This window comes from Camelus dromedarius, chromosome 16, assembly GCF_036321535.1.
Source record: "Camelus dromedarius isolate mCamDro1 chromosome 16, mCamDro1.pat, whole genome shotgun sequence".
NCBI classification, from domain to species: domain Eukaryota; kingdom Metazoa; phylum Chordata; class Mammalia; order Artiodactyla; family Camelidae; genus Camelus; species Camelus dromedarius.
Window position 1 is genome coordinate 26,437,789 of NC_087451.1, and position 20,254 is coordinate 26,458,042.

Here is a 20,254-nt window from a genome sequence, read left to right on the forward strand (position 1 = left end):
CATTGCCAGAGAAAATATAAAATGATACAGCCACTCTGAAGAACAGTTCAGCAGCTTCTTAAAAAACTAAACATGCAACTACAGTATGATCCAGGAACCACATTTCTGGGCATTTATTCCAGAGAAATAAAAGCTTCCATCTACACAGACGCTGTCATGAATGGTTACTGCAGCTTCATCTGCAAAGGCCGAAAAACCCGGAAGCACTGCAGACATCCTTCAGCGGCTGAGTGGCTACACCAGGTCCACCGTGGAACACTAGTAAGCAATGAAAAGGAACCAACGCGTGATGCATGCAACCTGGGTGACTCTCCAGAGGATGATGACGAGTGAGAAGAGCCAATCCTGAAAGGTAACGTGTTGTATGATCCCGCTGACGTCACACTCTTGACATGTGGACTTTGTAGAAATGGAGAACACATGTGTGCCGGCCAGAGGTGAAGGAGGCAGCAGTGGTGGGAGGGCGGGGGGTGGCTGTGAGGGACCCTGCAGTGAAGGAGATGCCCCGCACCCTGACCGCACCATGTCAATGCCCCGACTGTGATGTTGTGCTATAGTCTGACAAGAGGTTCCCACCGGGGGAACCTGGGTAGAGAGCACACAGGGTGTCTCTGGATTACATCCTCCAACTGCATGCCAAACTGCAGTTATCTCAAAATTAAGAGTTAAAAAAAAAAACAAACTATTACTTCCTGAATACTCCAACCACCCACACACAAGCTTTTAACACTGGAAGGAGACCCACCACCGCCCCAGAGCACAGAGGCTCCAGCCATAAAGCCTCCACAGTCCACAGGGGACTTCCTCAGAGAAGGTCAGCCCTCCATGGTCCCTGGCTGTGCTGCCTGAGCTCCACGGGCCTTTCCAACAGCTTCTTCTGGAGGCCGTATGCACACCTGCGTACACCTTCTATCGGGCCTGTCAACTTGACCACAGTGAGGTTCCTCTGCCCCCTTCCCCTCACCACCCTCCTTGGGCAGATCTGGGCTGCATCAGGGAGAGACAGGGGTCCGCAGGCAGGGGAGGGAGCAAGGATCCCGCTCGCTGGACACAGTCACCTGCTCACAGCTGGCTCCGTGGTGTCCAGATGGTACCCGCTCGGCCTCAGCTCCACACGGCTTGTTCAAGGCTCAAAGAGTGGAGGAGTCAGTGACAGAATTCCGACAGGTGGGCAAGCTTGCTCCTCTGTCCCCACAGAGTCACATCGCACAATGTGGCAAAGAGGGAGCATCCAAAACGACTGGTGCGGAAACATGGGCTCCACCCGTCCCACTCCCTGCTAACATCCTGCCATCTGAAAGGCCGTCTGCAATCTGGGGCCCTCATCTCCCAAAGCTCAGCTCCCAGACACACACCTCTACTCCCGGCAGTACACAATTCACTGTCCCCTGCACAGGTCCCCTTGACACCCCAAGACCCTTCGAGTACAGTAACCAACCCAGAGAAGCTGTCTCCTGAGAACTTCCTGGGGCTGCCATGAGTCCAGGACACTCGCCTCCCTCCTGGAGCTGCTCCCAGCCCTGCCCTCCCCAGGGACAGAAACTGCTTCAGGCCTCTGGGCTCGCACAAGCAGCTCTCTGCAAGGAGGGCTCTTCAGTCCGTCCTGCCGGCAACTCCGGCTCACCCTCCCAGGCCTGCCCTGAGTCTGAGCCCAGCCACCCAAGCGCGCTGCGGGCAGCAATCTCACCCTCGTCCAGCAGGGTGCCCAGGACCCAGCAGGGCTGTGTGGCTGAGGAAACAAATACACAAAGGAATCAGGGGACGCACTGGGGAGTCACCACCACACAGCTGAGCACCAAGGTGCTCCCGGCTTGTTCTCCAGGCGTGGTTGGCAAGGCCTCCCAGCAAGACCGTCCAGGCCACACCCAGAGCCCTGCGTCACTAGGAGGGACTGGTCAGCACCCAACACTGAGGAGCAACCAGCACACTGAGGGGCGAGCAGACAGGCTGAATTTCAACGGTACTTCTCCCCTCCCTGAGTCCGACCTCAACCACGCCACCGTGGGCGCCTGCCAACAAAAACAGAACTGAGAAACGCTGCGGGAAACCTGGCATCTCAGAGACCACTGACGTGGCCACATGTGGCAAGAACCACGGTATTTCCGTGCTCCTGCCCCAGGAACCCCACGGCCAGAAATTAAGGCGAAAGAAATAACAGAGAGAGCAGCAAAAAGTTCCACCCATGATCTAGGAGGAACTCAACGTGCAACAAGAAAATGGTTAAATGAATACTGACCTATCAACTCACTAAAATACCACACAGCCATAAATCATAATTATAAATAACTAGGAGAAATTCAAGAAACCTCTAGCGCATACAACCATCAAGCCAGTGCTTCGCACAGTCAGGTCTCCCGGTGACCAGTACCCTCTGGAAGTGTTCAGGAGAATTTCCCCACAAGCTGCTTTGAAGCTAGAAGCACTCGAGGTATCGGAGATAAAAATCATAAAGCACATACAGTCCCTCCCCCAACAGGTCCTCAGTCTGGTGAAGGAGACCAGGAGCGTGAACAAGCAGCCAAGGTAGGAAATAAAACTGCGGTCTCTGATCAAAAAATGCAGAAGGATGGGGTCAGACTGAGAGTCAACAAGGAAACAGCTTTGTGTTCACTGTTAGGATCATGAGCAAGTCTCGGCGTTTTTGTTTGTTCGTTTTTTACCATTTTTTCTAAAGTAATTCTACTATATAGCACTTACCCGAAACCACTTGTTAAAGAGAAGGAAAGATGTCTGCCTGAGCATGTGTGCGTACCTTCTGACACAGTACTCGCAAAGTGTCTTTCCAAAAGGGGGACCCTGATCCTTCCTGGCAGAACAAGACTCCTATACTCCACTCCCCACCAACATGACCTAACAGCTCTGTGGAGACCCTGGCCTGAGAACCAGGAGGCTCAAGTTCACATCCTGGTTCGATGACTTACGTCGTCATGTGGCCCAGAACAAGGCATTATGCCTGTGAATCTGAGTTTCATCATCTACAGTAAAAGGAAAATACATATATATCCTTTCCATACCTTTTTTTTTTTTTTAACTATATCAAATACAAACACACACTGAGTCACTGAACAATCAATGCCTGAGTGTCAGCGACATAAATTCCAGCACCTACATAGGCCCAACCACACACCCGGGGCTCAAACCGACCTGGGGGTGGGGCTTAGGGGCCAGCAAGGCTCAGGGGAGCGAGACCCACAGTGGATGTGGCAAGAAGGGGCCCAGAACAGAGTGACAGGCAGGACTATAGAGTACTCCAGACCAGTCGGGAGGGACCTCAGGGCTCCTGACTCTCAGGGTGGGGGCCAAGCATGCAAAGCCCACACAGGATCCCTCATGCAAGGCTGGACATGCGAATTCCAAGCACAGTGACCAGCCTGTCCACTTGGAAGTTCTCTGAGAACAGTCCCACACAGCCCTGAAGAAGGGTCCAGACCTGTAGGGGCCAGTAAAGCTGACTCAAGCATGAGGTGGGGGCAAACAGCCCTTCTGTGGAGGAGTCACTTGAAAATCCATGTGCAGAATGGGCATAAGCTGCAGCTAATGTATCTTCTTTGGTTTTGAGGGTGGTCCCTTGCCCCTTTCACCCCCAGAAGAGTTTCTGCGGAAATATTTCCACTGTCTCAGCAAACAGGCTGTTCAATATTTTCTGCATTTCAATTCCAAAAGGAGAAATGATGCCTGGGTAGCAGCCGTCTGGCCGTCTTCATGAGCTTGTAAATCATGGGAGATTTCAAGGTCGCCTGCCTTTTCTGGGACATGAAGATTTAAGTCAGTAAAGGGAAATGTGAGCACATGTCCAAGTCAGCCGGGGCCTCAGCTTCGCCAAGACCTCGCTGTGTCCTGGCCCTCCCGACGGCACTGCATCCAAGCAGCCGCAGAGGGAGGCTCGTCAGCAGAGTGCCGTGCCCACTCCTGACCCACGCTGGCATTAGCACACGCCTCCACACGCCGGGGGGCCAAGGAACACGGAGCCCCTCTTCTAGAACAAACCTGCCAGGGCCAAGAAGCCCCGGCCCTCACTGAAGACCCCTCAAGAGGCCACACACAAGCCTGTCCTCACAATGCCACGTGGACCAAACTGCTGGGGCTCATCTCTAAGACTCGTGTCTCAGGCCCTGGAGAATACTGCCCTGCTGTTTTACAGTCATCCAGTTCTGAACTCAAAACGGCATCTTCCACATGGACACACTTGTCAGCAAGAGCTTCCAGGGCCTGTCATCTGCCTCCAAAGTCAGTGGAGGACCATCAGCCACTGTGAAGACACACACATCGTGGGACAGCCACTGCACACAGTTCAACACCATAAGCACTCAGGGCCGTGTGACCAGGGCGAAAGCCCGGCTTCTGGGTGACAAAGGCTGCGGCTCCCCAGTGATCAGGAAAGCATCAGGTCTGTGGCCCTGAGGACACACACTCCACCGAGTGAGCACCCCAGCAGGTCTGCTTAACATGCCCGTCAGTTTCCTCTTAGTCACAGCTGTCCTACTGCCACTGTCACCACAGCCAACACCCACAGCGTACGAGGCAGGTCACCGTTCCAGGCACTTCCCGTCAGGTACTCTGTGCCATGACTCCCTCCACCTCACATACAAGGAAACTGCTGGGTCTAAGCAGGGTAGGAGCCAAGGCCATCTGGCCTGTATCTCGCCTTTAACCACTGGACACCGCCTGCCAGTGAGCCACTCCCAGAAGTAAAGGGGGTGTCGTCCCAGCAGGATGCCCGTCTCCAGGTGGGGTGCTCTCTTTGGGAGTCCAGTGCTGACCAGCCCTAGACATCCCTGCAGCTGAGACTTGGGCCTGTGTGTGGCTCCAATGCCTGGCACCTGTAAAGAGTTCACTCCAGGATGAATCACCTTTCCATGGAGCTGCCCACCCAGCTTGGCCAGGCACCAGGGGCTGTTGAGGCGTTCGAGGGGAGGACAGAGATCGTGCAGCTCTTCTCCCGAAGGAGGGGTCTCTCCTACCTGTGCAAAGACGAAGTGTAAGCCCAGGTTTCCACCTCGGCCCCACCCCAGAGAAAGCAGAGCCTTCTAAGTAGGGCAGCCCTGTAAACTTATCATCCAGACTGGGAGACTTTAGGGAGCCAATTAATCACACGAGGATACGCAGAAATAAATCCACGAGAGATGCATTTTACCCAACTTTGCCGCCAAAGGTCAAGAAGCAAAGAAAGAAGCCACTGAGAACACCCACGACGAGACAAAGACACAGAAAGCAGAGCTAAGCATAAGGAACTTGCACCTGGGAGCAGAGAGGAGGGGTTGGGAGAGACTTCGTGAGGCAGGAGCCAAGGGACATGAGCCGGGGAGGCTAGCACCGCAGAGTCAGTGCAGGGCCGGCTGGCCTGGGCGCAGGCTCCCCCTTCCCTCCAGAGGCCGCCGGGCAGCATGTTGTGGATGGGGGTTCCAAGGAGAGAGGGCCTGTCTCCAAAATGCCATGAGGCCCGGCGTCTTCAGGGACCCCTCCTCCAGAGCCCTAAACCTCAAGACAGTCTGCTGACAGTCCCACACTTCAGCAGAATCAGAAGCAGCACAGGGTGGAGGCAAAGACGATAAATAGTTGGTGAAACAATGACTTGAACTCCAAATAATGTTATCTGATGGCCGGTTGCTTTCAGCACAGAATACATCCACGCTACCACCACACACTCCATGGCTGAGCCCCAAGCCACGCAAACGCGGACATGCACTCGGGGGAGTGAGAGGGCGAGGCCACCACCACACCTGTATGGCGCGTTCCTGGGATGTGGGGTAACCGGGATGGAGCACAGGACAGAGGTGGAATCTGTGCTGTTTGCTACAAGTGGGTGGAACCAAAAATGACAGAAGACAGGAAACAAAGATGTCAAATAATGCTTTGGCAAAATGTGAATTACAAGCAGAAACCAAAAACAAGGTGAGGGAGTAACTATTTGGGGGTAATCTTGCAGTAACTTACTTCTTTGAGGTTGAATTCATATACCGTACAACCCACCTATCTAAGAGTGTACAATTCAATGGTTCATAGTGCATCCATCACTATAATCAATTTTAAATCATTCTCATCACCCCCTAAACCCCAGTACATTCCAGTTATCACTCCCCACACCCTCTGCCCCTTCCACCCCACCTCAGCCCCCAGCAACCACTAATCTGCTTTATGTCCTACAGATTTGCCTAATCTGGACCTTTCACCAGAATGGAATCAGATAACATGTGGTCTTTTGTGTCTGGCTTCTCCCATCTGTAGCAGGTGCTGTACCTCATTCCTCTTCCTGGCCAGGTAATATTTCATTGTGTGGAGGGACCACATTGTTTATCCGTTCATCGGCTGACGGCACTGGGTTATTCCCCACTTTGGGCATCTGCGAACATTCATGTCCGAGTTTGGTGACGGTTATTAAACCTCCTTTAGGAGAGACCAAAGAAGTAAACACCACCTCTCAGGGTGAAGTCTCAACCATTGGCTCCTCAAAAGCCACAAAGGGAAGAGGGTTGAAGGGGGTGCTAGAAGAGGGTCCAGAGAGGCTCCCTAAAAGTAGACTCTGCGGTGGCATCCCTGGCTGCTCAGACCAAGCTGAAAACCTCTAAAGGGAAACCTCCACATACAGGCCTTTCCACACGCACGGGCTGGAAAGGGAGGGGCAGTGAGCGAAGAAGCGGCAAGAAAACACTTTCTTTAACAGACGCCCTAAAATAGAGTCACAGCAAAAACTGGTGTAACTAAGAGATCCAAGCCGGGGCCACAACTTCCCACTTACACCGAAGACATCGAAATTCCTGACCAGCCACCAGATCCAAGGGGCAGGAGCTGGTTGAGGAGCACTTTAATACCAAAAAGAAAAGATAATTTTCCTCTTCCGAGGAAAATCCTTCTGAAGGCTGATCCAAGCTTCTTCCCCCAAAAATAGAATACACAACCCCTACTGTGCCCACTGAGACCTCTGGGGGCCTCCAAGATTCCCCCGAATCCCCCTCGCACCCCCATGCTTGGAGGACGCGAGGAACCTCCCTCTCCACCCGGGTGTCCCCCCTCGGCCCCACCCCTGTGCCTCCAGTTCCTGGAATGAATCAAGCAGCACTCAGTGAACAGGTGAGAAGGCCAAGGTCATCCTGCCTTCTGGCTGCGGGGCCCTGAGGAGTCCTGGCTGCCTCTTCTATCGGCTCCACCCCCACGAGCCACAGAGCAGGTTGGACCCGGAAAGCAAGGCGACTTCTCCGAGCCTCAGACTCCTGCCCAAGCCATCCAGAGAATAAACCTTCCCTGCAGGTTCACCTCGAGTCCCCACCACATGCCCTGGGCCTCACTCGCACTTCACTTGTTCCTCAGAGAGGCCCGGCAGCAGGAACAAAGAAGGGGTGACCAGTCCAGAGCAGACTGCGCCGGCTGCCAGGGAGCAGGCCCCTCCATCCTCTGCCTGCACTGCACTCCGACGGTTGCCTCAGGCTGCGCTCTGACATGACAGGGGTCCCTGCCACTCCCATCAGGGCCTTTGGGGCCTTCAATCAAATGGCCCAGCTGGAGCCACACCAGGGGCTGTCTAAGTGTGGCCAATTTAAGGGGTCCACGAGCTAAAATTATTTTTATAAAGATACTAAGTCACTTTTGCCCTTTGCACACTCATTGTTTCATTAGTGTATAGACTTTTCCAAGAGCTACCTGACATGATACCACAACAGACCATGTGCAGAGGACAGGAGGATCCAGCTGTCTTGCATTAAGACAGATGTTACAGAGATCTGCAATTAAAACAACGTGGCTCTTCTAAGTAAATTTTTTTTGTTTTGGAGAAGCTATTTTTCGGAATACACCTGTTATTTATGTGAACATGTTAACAGGTTTATTTTTAAATGCATTAATAAAACTTTTTAAAATATCTGTTTGAATTTCTAACCCAGTAAATACCATGGATATAACCCACGTAAACAAAAGACCTTTGAGGGCCTCGGTACTCAAGAGCACAAAGGGGCCCCAAGAACAGAAGGTCTGAAAACTACTGGCCTAGCCAACCACCCCCAAAACCCCAGCACGGCCTCAGGTCAGTAACTGGTGAGTACCTGGCCCTCCTGACCCCACAACTCCCCGACTTTTCTGCGGCCAGATCACACTCCTCTGGCTCTGTCAGCCCAAACACAAAGGCCTTCAGGCCCATCTCCAGGTTGCTACTCAGAGACCTTTCTGCGCAGCAGCACTGCCTTCAAAGGCCAGGCCTCACACCAGACTTACCCCCAGCGGCTGTGTTAGCATCCACCCGGAAATAAAAGCCTCCTGCACAAGCTGGACAGGGAGACCTTCCTCCTGAGAGGAGCCCTGGAGAGGGGCTGAGCTCAACTACGAGGCAATACCTGCTTGTGGGTCCCTCCCCTGCATCCCAGCAGCTGAGAGGCTGAAACACTGGAAACGCCATGTACCTTGAGCGTCCTGCAGGGATGCTGTACTGGTCTGTACACATTTTGCCACTTAAGCTCGTGAGTACACATCAAATATTTCATTCTATTAAAAAACATTAACAAGTGTTAGAGTAAGTGAGTGGTTTTCAAACAGCTTTGGGGCCACTGTGGAGTGTTGGGCAGGGCAGGTGGCTGGGGTGGGAGCCATCTCACAGGCGCCATTCCTCCCCTGGCCGTCAAACGTGAGTTCCACTAAAGAAAGTCTGAAAACTGGTCACGGAATCGCGAGCAGGCCAGATAAGGTCTTCCTCTAACTGACCCTGCAACCCTCCGGAGGCTGGATCTCAGCAGCGCCCCGCGCACCTCACCACCACGGGTGCACTGCGTATCCCTATGTTGTCTAGCCTTCAACTCTTGGGCCCTCAGCCCCTCCCCAACAACACTGCCACGCGGCTGAGCTCCTTCTGGGCAGCTGGGCTGGTCTTCAGGAGAAAACAGTGCTCCACGTGGCTCAGCCGCCCCATGCGTGGACACGGCCCCTCCACCACCACCTCGGAGGCGCACACAGACCCCAGGCCTCCATCCTGCACTCCTCCACCCGACCAGCACCACCTAAACTGTCCTCCTACCCCACGGTCTGCAGTGATGTCTGGCCTGATACGCCAATTCCAAACTCAGCTCACCAACAGCTTCCCACAGGACCCAGCAGCTCCCCTGAGGTCTCTACCAGGAGAACCAAAAGGAGGTGTTTACGCACAAAAATGTGTACACGAACGTTCACAGCAGCACCAGTCACAACAGCCAGGGGTGGACCAGCCCAAACGTCCACCTACAGGTGAAGAGACAAAACGCGCTACGTACCCACCTCACCGAGCATTAGTCGGCCAAAAACAAGCAAGGAGCTGATTCATGCCACTGTGTGAACTCCGAAAACACGCTCAGTGCAAAAAGCCAGAAAAAAGGTCACAATTTCTATGATTCCATTTTGATGAAATTTCCAGAAGAGGCAGATCCACAGGGACAGAAAGCAGACCAGTGGCTGCGGAGGACAGGAGTGGGGCATAACTGCTGCACAGTTACGGGGTCTTCTACTGGGTGATGAAATGTTTCACATTACAAAGTGGTGGTGAATGCAGCCCGCTGTAAATGTGCTCTAAATACAACTGAACTGTGTACTTTAAAATGATTAACTTTACATTCTAAGTTTTACCTTAAAAAAAAAAAAAAAAACCCCACCACCACCACCACCACCACCACCACCACCACCACAACACAAAAAAACCCCACAAAGAGCTCACAGGATCCAGGCACAGGGAAGGGGGAGCACGCGGCCGGTGGCTTGCTCCCCATCCCCCGGCACAGTTCCCCGGCCGGCTCACCCCGTCTGCCCACACATGCCCCACAGGCCCAGCCTATGCTCAGGGATCCTGCCTGGACTACAGCAGCTGGAGGAAGAGGAGAAAGGGACACTGAAAGAAGCCCCTTCTCTGTCTGGGCTTGACAAGGAGCCCATGGCCGCAGGATTTTTGGAACATGACGCCATTCGTGGCAAAGGGAGGAATGCTAGAGAATGCATGGGGACAAGTACCTGAGGCAAAAGCTTTGCAAGAAAGAGTCACACCCTGTCCCTCAAAAAGCAGGGCTTCCCATGGAGTGAAGGTCGAACAGGAAGTGCAGTGGAAGGAAAGTAAAAAGCAGACAGGAAATCTAACAAGTCTCCCCTCCACCCCCTCTTCCCAGCACACACACACCCACCAGCAGAGCAGCCCCTGGCTCCTGGACATGAGGGGCCAAGGGCCATGCATGGCCAGAGATCTCATGTCCAGAAGGCCCACCTGACCCACACAGGCCAGCATGGGAAACTGTGGAAGGCACAGCCCGGGTCAGACTGTCTGGGTTGGCACCCCAGCTCCACTACTGGCTGCACCCTACCCGGCAAGCTGCAGGATCTCTTTCCATCTCAGTTTTCTTCTCTCGCTACTTCTAAGGTTGCCGTGACTGTAAGTGAGTAACAGGGCCTGGCACACAGCAATCACTGTTAACATAAACCCCACCACTGCCACAATACCTAATTCCAGAGAACCTGCTCCTTCAATGTGAGTGCTGGCCCAGCTGCCGGGAAGACCCCTGGGCTCACAGGGTTTCCAGCTGGGAGGGAGGGGGTGAGAGTCAGCGGGCCGTGTGCTGACATGGCACCTGCCCTTTAGAGGTGCTTGCTCCCAGGTTCTCACAAGGAGCCACTTCTGCTTGTTTCAACCCCACGGAAGGGTCCCCTAGGCCAAAGGCTCCACTCTCTGAAGTGTCTCATCTGTGATGGATGGGGGGTAGTGGGGAGGAGGCCGGAAGGACCCGCCTGCCAGCTGCAGTGAGTTAAACAACCCAGGCGACCAAAGGGCCTGGCCAGACCTCCTGCCCACTGCCCAGGGTGCAGGACTAGGCCCAGGCTGCTCTCTGCCTTCCTCTGGTCATTTCACCCAGGCCCAGGGGCATGAGGACTTCCATTCCCAGACAGCTGCTCCCAGGAACACGGGCAGGATAAGCAGCTTCTCTCAGTCCTCTCCCAACTTGCTGATGGCAACTCACACTTCCACGCACAGCAACTTACGAAATCGCGATCTGCCACCGCCATGGGACTTAACACTGTGTGCTTCTCGGGGCTCAGCGGTGGCTGCTGGGCTGGCTGCCGCCCTCTGGAGCAGCCCATACCCTCTGTAGTAAGTCTCTGCAGTAAGTCTCAGGCTCATGCTACCTGGCCTCTAGACCTCCTGTACTTCAAAACTTCTTAAAAACCAGTTCAATCTTTAGACTTAGACATGTTCTGAAAACCAAACCCACACCAGCTAACCAGCCACGGCCCTTCCAATCCCCAGAGGCTAATGTGAGGAAGCCGCTGGGGTGATGCTGGCAGCTCAGCAGGAGAGGAGGAGGCCTGGCTTGTGATCTGCGGGCATGCGGGGGACAGAGCTGAGTCTGAGGGCCAGCTGTCCCGCAGAACCACATCACGGAGTGGGTCCCTACCCTGGGTCAGTGCTTACAAAACGAGCCCCAGGTACTGAGCGCCCACTGCACACTCAAGCATTTACAAATGCAGCACTCGCTATTTATTGCATCTTCCCCCATCCTCACAGGCTCCAAAGGCATGTATTATTTGAGCCCCCAGTTTTCCAAGGAGGGACACAGACACTTAAAATTTTGAGTAACTTGCTCAATCAGCATAAAACACAAATCCAAGCTGAAAGCCCCCGCCCCCACCACTCCATTCCCTTACCTGAGCACGTGTAAATGGAAAGTGGGACTGTGTCAGATTTCTAGGTCAGAGTGGGTCCCAAGTGGAAGACAAATGAACAGCCCGACCCCACTGAGCCCTAGGCTCCCCACATTCCAGGCCGCCCGCCAGCCCAGGGTACAGAGGCTCTGAGTGCAGCACCCGGGAGACCTGGACTCTTTTCCTGGTTCCACTGGGACTCCCAGCAGCTGCTCCCCCTTCCCAGCCCCTTTAGCCACTGGTCGAGACTACCAGGAGGTAGGAGACAGTGTCTAAAGGTGCGCCATGGAGTCTCCCCCGTCCGCCTGTTAAAACCAGTGCTTTAGGACCTACAGAGATCGAGGACAAAACTATTTCCTGATTCTGAATTCCTCAGGGGGAAGCAGTGCTTCCTGTTCAGGGCTGTGCCAAAGGTGTGGTCACTGCGACAGGCCAGCAGCCTGTCTAGGGAATGGGGGACATCCCAAGGCTGACAAGATGTTAAGACCTGCGTGATGACCTATGAAATGTTCTCCCCCTCCCCCCATGCCCCTCCCCAGCAACTAAGGAGTCCAAGTCAGGGAAAGGCCCTATTTCTGACAACAAAGGTTAATGCCTGTTACCGGACAAAGGGAGGCCAAACAGAACTTTGAAAAAACCCACATTGGCCTTCCTGTGACCTAGGCTGAACCTCTCTGGGTCTCAGTGGCTCCATCTGCTCACAGGGACAATCCCTTACCTGCTGGACAGTGGGGGGATCACCCAGCCCCTTGGACCCCTCCTCCCAGGGCTGGGAATTAGAACTCCATTAGACAGCTTTAATTTAGTTTGCCCCAGCTTCCTACTGAAACAGTACCCAGTTGAACGAGTCAAACTGGCCTGCCCGGAGGGAAGGAGGACAGTTCCTGGCCGCCCAAAGGCTGGTGTGGGACCCATGTAGAACACAGTCTCATCTCCAGCAGCTCAGTGACCTCAGGCGGGCACCCAACCTCTGAAACAAAACGTCCCTACCCTACAGGGGCCGTACTGCCACCTCCCCAGCTGGGGACAGCAGAAGGGGCCGGGGGACACACAACACCTGAGCAGGTGGAATGCAGGCTCTGGAGGATTTACTCTCACTGCCAGCCGCCCCCCGACCCGAGTGTGTGCATACTCAAGCTGAGCGAGGGGCCAAAGGAGCCTGAAGGGTTACAGACTCCAGGCAAAAACCAGGCTGTGGCTCCATGTGAACTAGGATGACCCTGACTGAGAAAACCAGCAAGTGGTTTGGAAGCCAGCTCCAGTCTCTAGAGACAAAATGCCAGCAAGTCAACCCGCTGGCTCCCTCGCCCCCAAAAGAAGTGACAGCACAACAGGAGTGGCGAGGCTGGCACTCAGGGTCCCATCCCAGGGCAGCGTGAAACAGCCACAGACAGTTTCACAGAACCCTCACCTGCTGAAACCAAAGGGACCACAGAATTTAGGGCAGAGTTTTCAAACCTGCCCCTCATTGCGCGCAGAAATGACTGGCGGTCCTATGGGTGGGAAACGGAGACGGCTGAGGGGCCGAGCCCCAGGCTGCAACCCTGTGTCACCCAGAACCATGTCACTTGTTCTCTTTCATACACGACATTTCCGTATGCGATGCCTCTGAGTAAAAGGCTCTGGGACTTAATGACAGTTTGAAAACCACTGATTTGGCCCAACTATGTCCTTTAAGATGGGAAAGTGAGGCCTGGAGAGTTTCTGAGGATAAAAGAAAAGGCTGTTTTCTGAGATTAAATGCTGCAAAATTAGCACCCAGCGCGCATTACACGTCCCTCTGTGCCTCCCTCCCCCGACAGTACCAGGACGTGGGCAGCAGGACGCTACGTCCCTCTTGTCTCTTCCCTGGTTACAGTGTTCTCTCCTCTTTCAAAGTCTAGCTGGCAGCTTCGGAACAATTTAAAGGTAAACAAGTCGAATTTCTTTATTTCTGCTAAACAGCAGGAGGGTCCTAGGGATCAGGAGAGAGCCCAAACAAAGGCTATTCCCCGTGAAAGGCCTTCAACGTGCTTCTTGAAATATTAATTACCACAAAGAGGGTTCAGGAACCTCCACAGGCTTGGTCGGCCCCTCCAACCATTCCCTTAACAGACCACTCCCTGCAAACAGAACGTGGACACCTACTTTACAGGTGGGAAACCGAGGCTGGGAGAACCTAAGTAGTTTTCAGGGTCACCCTGCCAAGTAAGTGCCAAGAATAGAACACGGGTCTTCGACTGCAGTCCTTCTGTGTGGCAAGGGAACAAGAATTGGGAGAGAAAGGTCGAGGAGCAGACTAGAATTCAGGGAAGACCACAGCTGGGCAGCAGCTGCAGAACATCGGCCAGCACCTGGGGCTGTGCAGACGCAACCGCCCTGGCCAGCCAGGGGCCGGAAGGGACAGGAAGGCCGGCCCTCCCACAGCCCCGCACCTCCCTCGCCCCCAACAGGGTTAGTCCGCTAGGCCCCGACCTGCAAGCACCCTCCTCCCTTCTGCCCCTGCAGGGGTAGCAGGAATCCAAGCCCCAGAGCTCTCAAACACAGTAAAAGGAGTCACCAAGTAAGAAGTGGCATTCAAAGAACCCCAAAAGTTGACAAAAAGACACCAAGAAGTGGATACAAACAGCAGTGACAGGGCGAGAGAACCAGCATTCCAGGAACCCCCAGAGCGCAGGCTGTCTGCATGATGCCCCCCCCCCAGAGGAGAAAAGCCCCACAAGCACAGCCTTCCCGCCCTGGACTTCCCTGCAGGGTGGCAAGGATCCAGCTGTGGGCCAGGCCACCACAGCCAGAGCTGCCGCCTCCAACCCCGGGGGCCCAAGTGACGCGGGCCTCCTAAGCACTTAGAAAGTGGCCAGTCTGGACTGTGAGGTGCTATAAAGACAAGCGTGCATGTAACAGCTTCTTTACATGCTGAAATGATAATATTTTGGATACATTAGGTTAAATAAAATATAATTAAAATGAATTTCACCTGTTTCTTTTTACTTTTTAATGTGGCAACTAAAATTTTTTAATTACCTATGTGGCTCGAGTTATAGTTCTATTGGACAGGGCTGGTCTAACTCAGAGGGGCTGGCAAGCTATGCTCCTCAGGCAAAATCTAGCCCACCGGCTATTTATTTTAAGGTCCAAAACCCAAGAATGGCTTTTACATTTCCAAATGGTCATATAAGTACCTGCGTAAACTCCTCAGTTTTGCCTGTTGGCCTACAAGCGTACAAACCTAAAATATTTACTACTTGGTCCTTTAAGAAAAAAGTTGCCAATCCCTCATCTAAACTGGAGAAACAATCAGACGTTTACTCCAATGACACAAGGAGCAGAGAGGTCTGGGATTTGTGTGCGTGAGAGCGATTCTTGCACGTTTGATTTTTTTATTGAGATAACATTCACATAAGCATAAAATTAACCACTTTTAAGTGAAGAAATCAGTGGCATTTAGTACATTCACAATGTTCTGCAACCAGCATCCCTACCTACCTAATTCTAAAACATCTCGTCACCCAAAATAGAACCCCAATCCCACTAGCAGGCACTCCTCCTCCCCTAACCAGAACCCTGGCAACCACGGATCTGCTTTCTGTTTCTCTGGGTTCACCCATTCCGGAAATTTCATATAAACAGGATCATGCAGTATGTGACCTTTTTGTATGTGTCTGGCTCCTTCACGTAACATCATGGTTCTGAGGGTCAGTCATGTCACAGCCTGTCCCAGTATTTCATTCCTTTTTATATCTGAACATTTCATTCTGTGAACATACCACGATTTGTTTATCCATTCATCCAGTGATGAATGTTCGGGTTGTTGCTACTTTTTAGCTAGTGTGAACAGTGCTGTTATGAACATATGCACAAAACCACTTGTTTGAATACCTGTTTTCAAACCTCTGGGGTATATGCTACGAATGGAATCACTGAGTCATCGGATAATTCTTTTAAGGATCTGCCAAACTGTTTTCCACAGTAGCTATACCATTTTTCATTCCTATGAGCAATGCATAATGGCTCCAATTTCTCCACATCCTCACCACACTTAATACTGTCCCTTTTTCTATTACAACTACTCCAGTGGGTGTGAAGTGGTATCTCACTATGGTTTCAATTTGCATTTTCCTAACGACTAATGATGCTGACTCTCTTTTCGTGTGCTTGTTGGCCATGCTTAAAGTCTAGGGCTTTTGACATACCCCTTGCCAAACTATCTACCAATGTGTAAATAATTACAAATCTTCTAAAAAGGGCGGGCATGAAATCTCCCTATTGTTTCTGAGATAAATGTTAAGTCAAATAAAGAAACTCCATACCCTAGAACTTCTAAGAAAGTCACAGGAACACAGGGAAACTGGATGAAGTGATTCACAGAGACCAAGTCCTGGCCCACCCACCTCTGTGTCTGAGATTTCTACCCCAAGGCCCCAACAGCCCTGGCAGAAGAGTCAGCAGGCAGGGGGCAGAACTGGACCAGGAGGGCTGAGAGGAGATGCAGGAGGACTGGAAGAGCTGGGGAAGATCAGCCCAACCTCCTCATTCTTCAGGAGGAAACAATCCAGCCGAGGTGCCACAACAAAACAATGGTAGACCAGGGACTAGAACCTAAGTTTGGTGACTCCTTCCACAAAAAGCCAACTCCTAATGTTGCACAAATCGGCAGGAGAATGAGACATCGCATCAGGTCAGTACCCACCAGGAACCCCAGAAACCCAGGCAAGGACGAGGACTTGGAAGCCAAGAAGCCTCCGTTCCAGACCTGCTGCTCCCACTAACCTCCAACCCCTCTGCTTCCCTGTTCCCAGGTCACTCGCACAGCCTCCTGAGTGACTGCATTTACTACCACGACTTCAGAATTCCTACCGGGCCCCACCCTGCTCCAGATATAACTGCCTGCTGCCTGAGTGGGTGATTCCACCTAAGGACGACTGAGATTGGACCTCCACCTCCATGAAGTCAAACTTAACCGCATTATTTTTCACTCCCTCCCACCTCCCCACCCCCATTCTACTCCAAACCTACTATTCTCAATTGCTGTTTTACCCACCCTGGTTTCCTCAATCTCCACCTCTGATCAACTGCCAATAACCTGTCCCTAACGTCTGCCGACTCCTTCCCTCCTAGCCAGCACTGACCTGGAGAAGAACTTCACTGAAATTTACCTGGACTTCTTTGAAAGCATCTATTAGAGCTTCCGCCTTTCGCCAGAACTATTTCCCTAAAACACAAATCCAATGGATTAAAAAGCTAATAAACATAGAAATAATTATAAAAGAACTAAGAAAATATTAGAAACTATTTTATAACATTGGAAAGAAAACCTTCATAAGCATAAAATTAAAACTACAAACTACAGAGGAAAACATGGAAACTAAACTGCATTCATATTTAAAACTACCACGTGAAAAAGAGAAATGACTACACATACAATTAAAGACAATATATGACAGGTGCCAGGTTAACATCTAGAGTAGGACTTGGCAAACCATGGCTCACAGGTCAATCCTGCCAGCTGCCTGTTTTTGTAAATAAAGTTTTACTGGAAACAATCATACCCCTTAGTTTATGTCCTGTTGACAGCAGCTCTACGCAGCAGCTTTTGTGCTACAATGGCAAAATTGCAAGGTAGCCACAAAGATCTTATGGCCCACAAGGCTGAAATATTTCCTATCTGACTTTTTACAGAAAAAGTGAAAAAGTTTGTGAACCTCTGACCTAGGATATATTCAGAAAGCTCCTACAAATCAACTTGGGGGGGGGCGGGTGGAGGAGGGACTAATCAAACAGAAAAATGGGAAAATATGAAAATCCACAAAAGAAACAAAACATATTCAATAAATATTATTACAGGAGGCTTCATCTCACTGGTAATTAGGGAAATTATTAAAGAATTTAATCAACTGATAATATCCAATCCTCGCAACCAGATGGTATGATACAGCCTTTTTTGGAAAACAATTTGGTGATTATCTGTTAAAAAAAAAAAAAGTACACACTCAATGTCAACCCAGCCACTCTATTTTCAGGTATCTGCCCCCAGAGAAATACTTGCATATGTGTATGCACACGTGCAAGTGCACACACACACACCCAAAAGCATTCAGAAAGCTGTTCGCTGAAGCATTCACTGATTATAAAGCAAAACGGGGAAGTAACTTTGCTGTCCATCAATAAGGGAATGGTTAAACTATGGTACATCCGTAATGGTACCACATGCAAAACAATTTTGGTATATTTATATGTACTACCATGAAAACAGCTGCAAGATGTCACTGAACAGAAATAACATACTTCACAGCAAAAACGCAGTGCATTTTTAAATGGTTTTTTAGCTGTACTTGAGTGTATGTCTGTAGAGAAATGCACTGGAGGAGGACTAAAGGGTAAACGCCTTAAAGAGGTGGCCTCAGTGATCGCTGATCTATCTTCCAGCCTTGAGATCTAAAATAAGCTCAGGGTGGGAGGGGCAACAGGAAGTGGGGACTTGGGGGAGACTCATGGGAACCGACTGGCTGAGGCTTCCTAATAGAGCCATGAGGGTGGGAGTAAGAGGCAGGGGGAGGGCCGGATGCAGGGAGCAGCAGCAAAGGCTGTTGGCAGCAGCCCGGAGTCTCCCTCCTTCTCTTTTCAAGAGCAGTTTCTTCCTGAAAGATCCCAGGAGGTAGAAGGCTGGACTAATCTCTCCCAGCACAAATGACCACATTCATTATTTCGGAAACTACCATTCCAGTTGTGCCCCGGAGGGCCCAGGCCTGTTTCAAAACCCACAATTCAACTGTGAATACGCTGAAAAGAGTAAGGTACTTTAAATTTGCAACACCTCCCCCCTTGAATCCAATTAATAACCAACAGATTTTTTTTCAACAGATTCAATTCCAATATGCAGATTCCATTCTACTATCTAACTTTAACAATCGGAAACAAGCTCTACAGGGCGTATACACCCAATTTAGAGAGCTGCCTGGAATAACCCTTGCCAAGCCCAGAAACTTCCTCAGTCCAAGTTTACTATTCTGGAGGTGATTTTTGTTTGTTTTTTAAACTCTAAGAGAAAAAAGTTTAATAAGGTATTACGCCTTGCTTTTCACAACAGCCTGGTGAGGGAGGAGAGCCAGGGATCCCTGCTCCCACTTTATGGAAAAGGAAACGAAACTACACAGAGGCAAAGCGACTTGTTCAAGGTCACGCAGCTGAAAGCAACAGCCGAGACTGGAAGCTCGGTCTCCTGACTCCCGGTCCAGGACCCTCATCACCCCATAAACTGCCTCCCAGAAAAAGGGCGTCCAGCGGAGAAGAGGGAACCTCCCCCCGAGCCCAGGCCACCCCAGGAAGAGCCCGGCCCCGGCCCTCCGTCCTAACACCCTGCGACTCTGCAGCCGCGGGTGCGGGCTACGCTCTGGGTTTTACACGCCAGGAGTCTCTCCCGGCTGACTGCCGGGACCTGACCCCGGAGGAAGCAGCGGGCCCAGGCCATCGCCCGCGCCCGGCCGGCCGCGTAAACAAGCCAAATCTGTGGGCACTTCGGGGGCACAAGAAACCGCCGGCCGGCCCACTTGAAAGCCGCGTGTCCACGAAGGAGCGGCCAAACGAGGTCAGCTGGGCTGGAATGTGGAGGAGGCTCCCGGGCAAAGCTCGGGAGGGGCTGGAGGGGGGCGAGGGGGGCGGCAGCCCGGCCGGGACACCGGGGAGCCCCAGCCCGGGACCTCCGCGCCGGCTCCTCGGCCGTCGAACCGCGCGAAGCCCCCGGGGCCGGGGCCGGGGCCGGGGCCGGGGCCGGGGCCGGGAGCGGGACCCCGGGCCCGGGACGCCGACCGCCGCCCCGGTGGTGGACGCGGGGCCGGGCCGTCCAGGCGGCCCGCGCTTTGTTCCCGCGCGCTCGGCCGGCGCTTCGAGTCACCGAAACGCATGAGTCACCGGGCTGCGGGCGCCCCTCGGTCCGCGGGCGCCGCTTTGTCCGCCGCCGCCGCCGCCGCCGCCGCCGCCGCCGCCGCCGCCGCCGCGCTCACCTGCGTCAGGTCCTCGTCGTTGAGCAGATGCGACTCGCGGGGCTTGAAGCAGTTCTGACACTTGCTCTTGTTGAAGATGTTGGCCTGGAATTTCCTGCACGGGTTCTCCTTGGCCGCCGACATGGCCGGGCGCGGGCTCAGGTCGGGCGCCGCCGCATCCCCGGCCGCCGCCTCCAGCCGCGCACGCAGGCCGGCGCCTCACAGAGCGCGCGGTCCCCGCCGCCCGCCCGCGCCGCCGCCCGCCGGCCCCGGGCCCATGGACGCGGCCTTGCGCGCCCGCTCCCGCCGCCTGTGCGGCGCCGCTCCCCTCACCGGTCCCCGCGCTCGGTCCCCGCGCCGCCCTCGGCCGCAGCGAAGGGGAGTAGAGCGCCGGGCGCACTCCGGAGCGGCGGGCGCGCGCGAGGGAGCGACCGGCCAGCGCGCGGGGCGGGGCTGTGCGCGGGGCGGGGCCACGCCCTGGCTCGATCGGCGGCCTAGCTGGCCAATGGCAGCGGCGCGGTCCGGCTAACAAAGAAAGCCCGGAGCCAATGGGAGTCGGGGGCGGGACAGAAGGAGGCCGGCGCGACGTAACTTGAGTGGGCGGAGGAAGGCGGGGCGCTCTGGGGCATTCAGGCTTGGTGGACCGGCGCGCGGCCGCCGGTCCT

At 53.3% G+C, this 20,254-nt stretch overlaps 1 protein-coding gene across 6 annotated transcripts in view; it reads right to left on the reverse strand.

Annotated features, from left to right (window-relative positions):
- The window catches only part of MPRIP (myosin phosphatase Rho interacting protein), a 110,700-nt gene extending 90,688 nt beyond the window's left edge, over positions 1 to 20,012 (reverse strand). For 2 of the 6 annotated variants that reach the window (XM_064494804.1, XM_064494802.1), the window contains exon 1: positions 19,611 to 19,983. In XM_064494804.1, the coding sequence (XP_064350874.1) occupies positions 19,611 to 19,733 (123 nt within the window). In that variant the 5' untranslated portion in view covers positions 19,734 to 19,983. Of the gene's footprint in view, positions 1 to 19,610 lie in introns of all 6 variants that reach the window. The other 4 variants (XM_064494805.1, XM_064494801.1, XM_064494807.1 and 1 more) reach the window with 3 other exon arrangements.
- Positions 20,013 to 20,254: the final 242 nt, after the last annotated feature.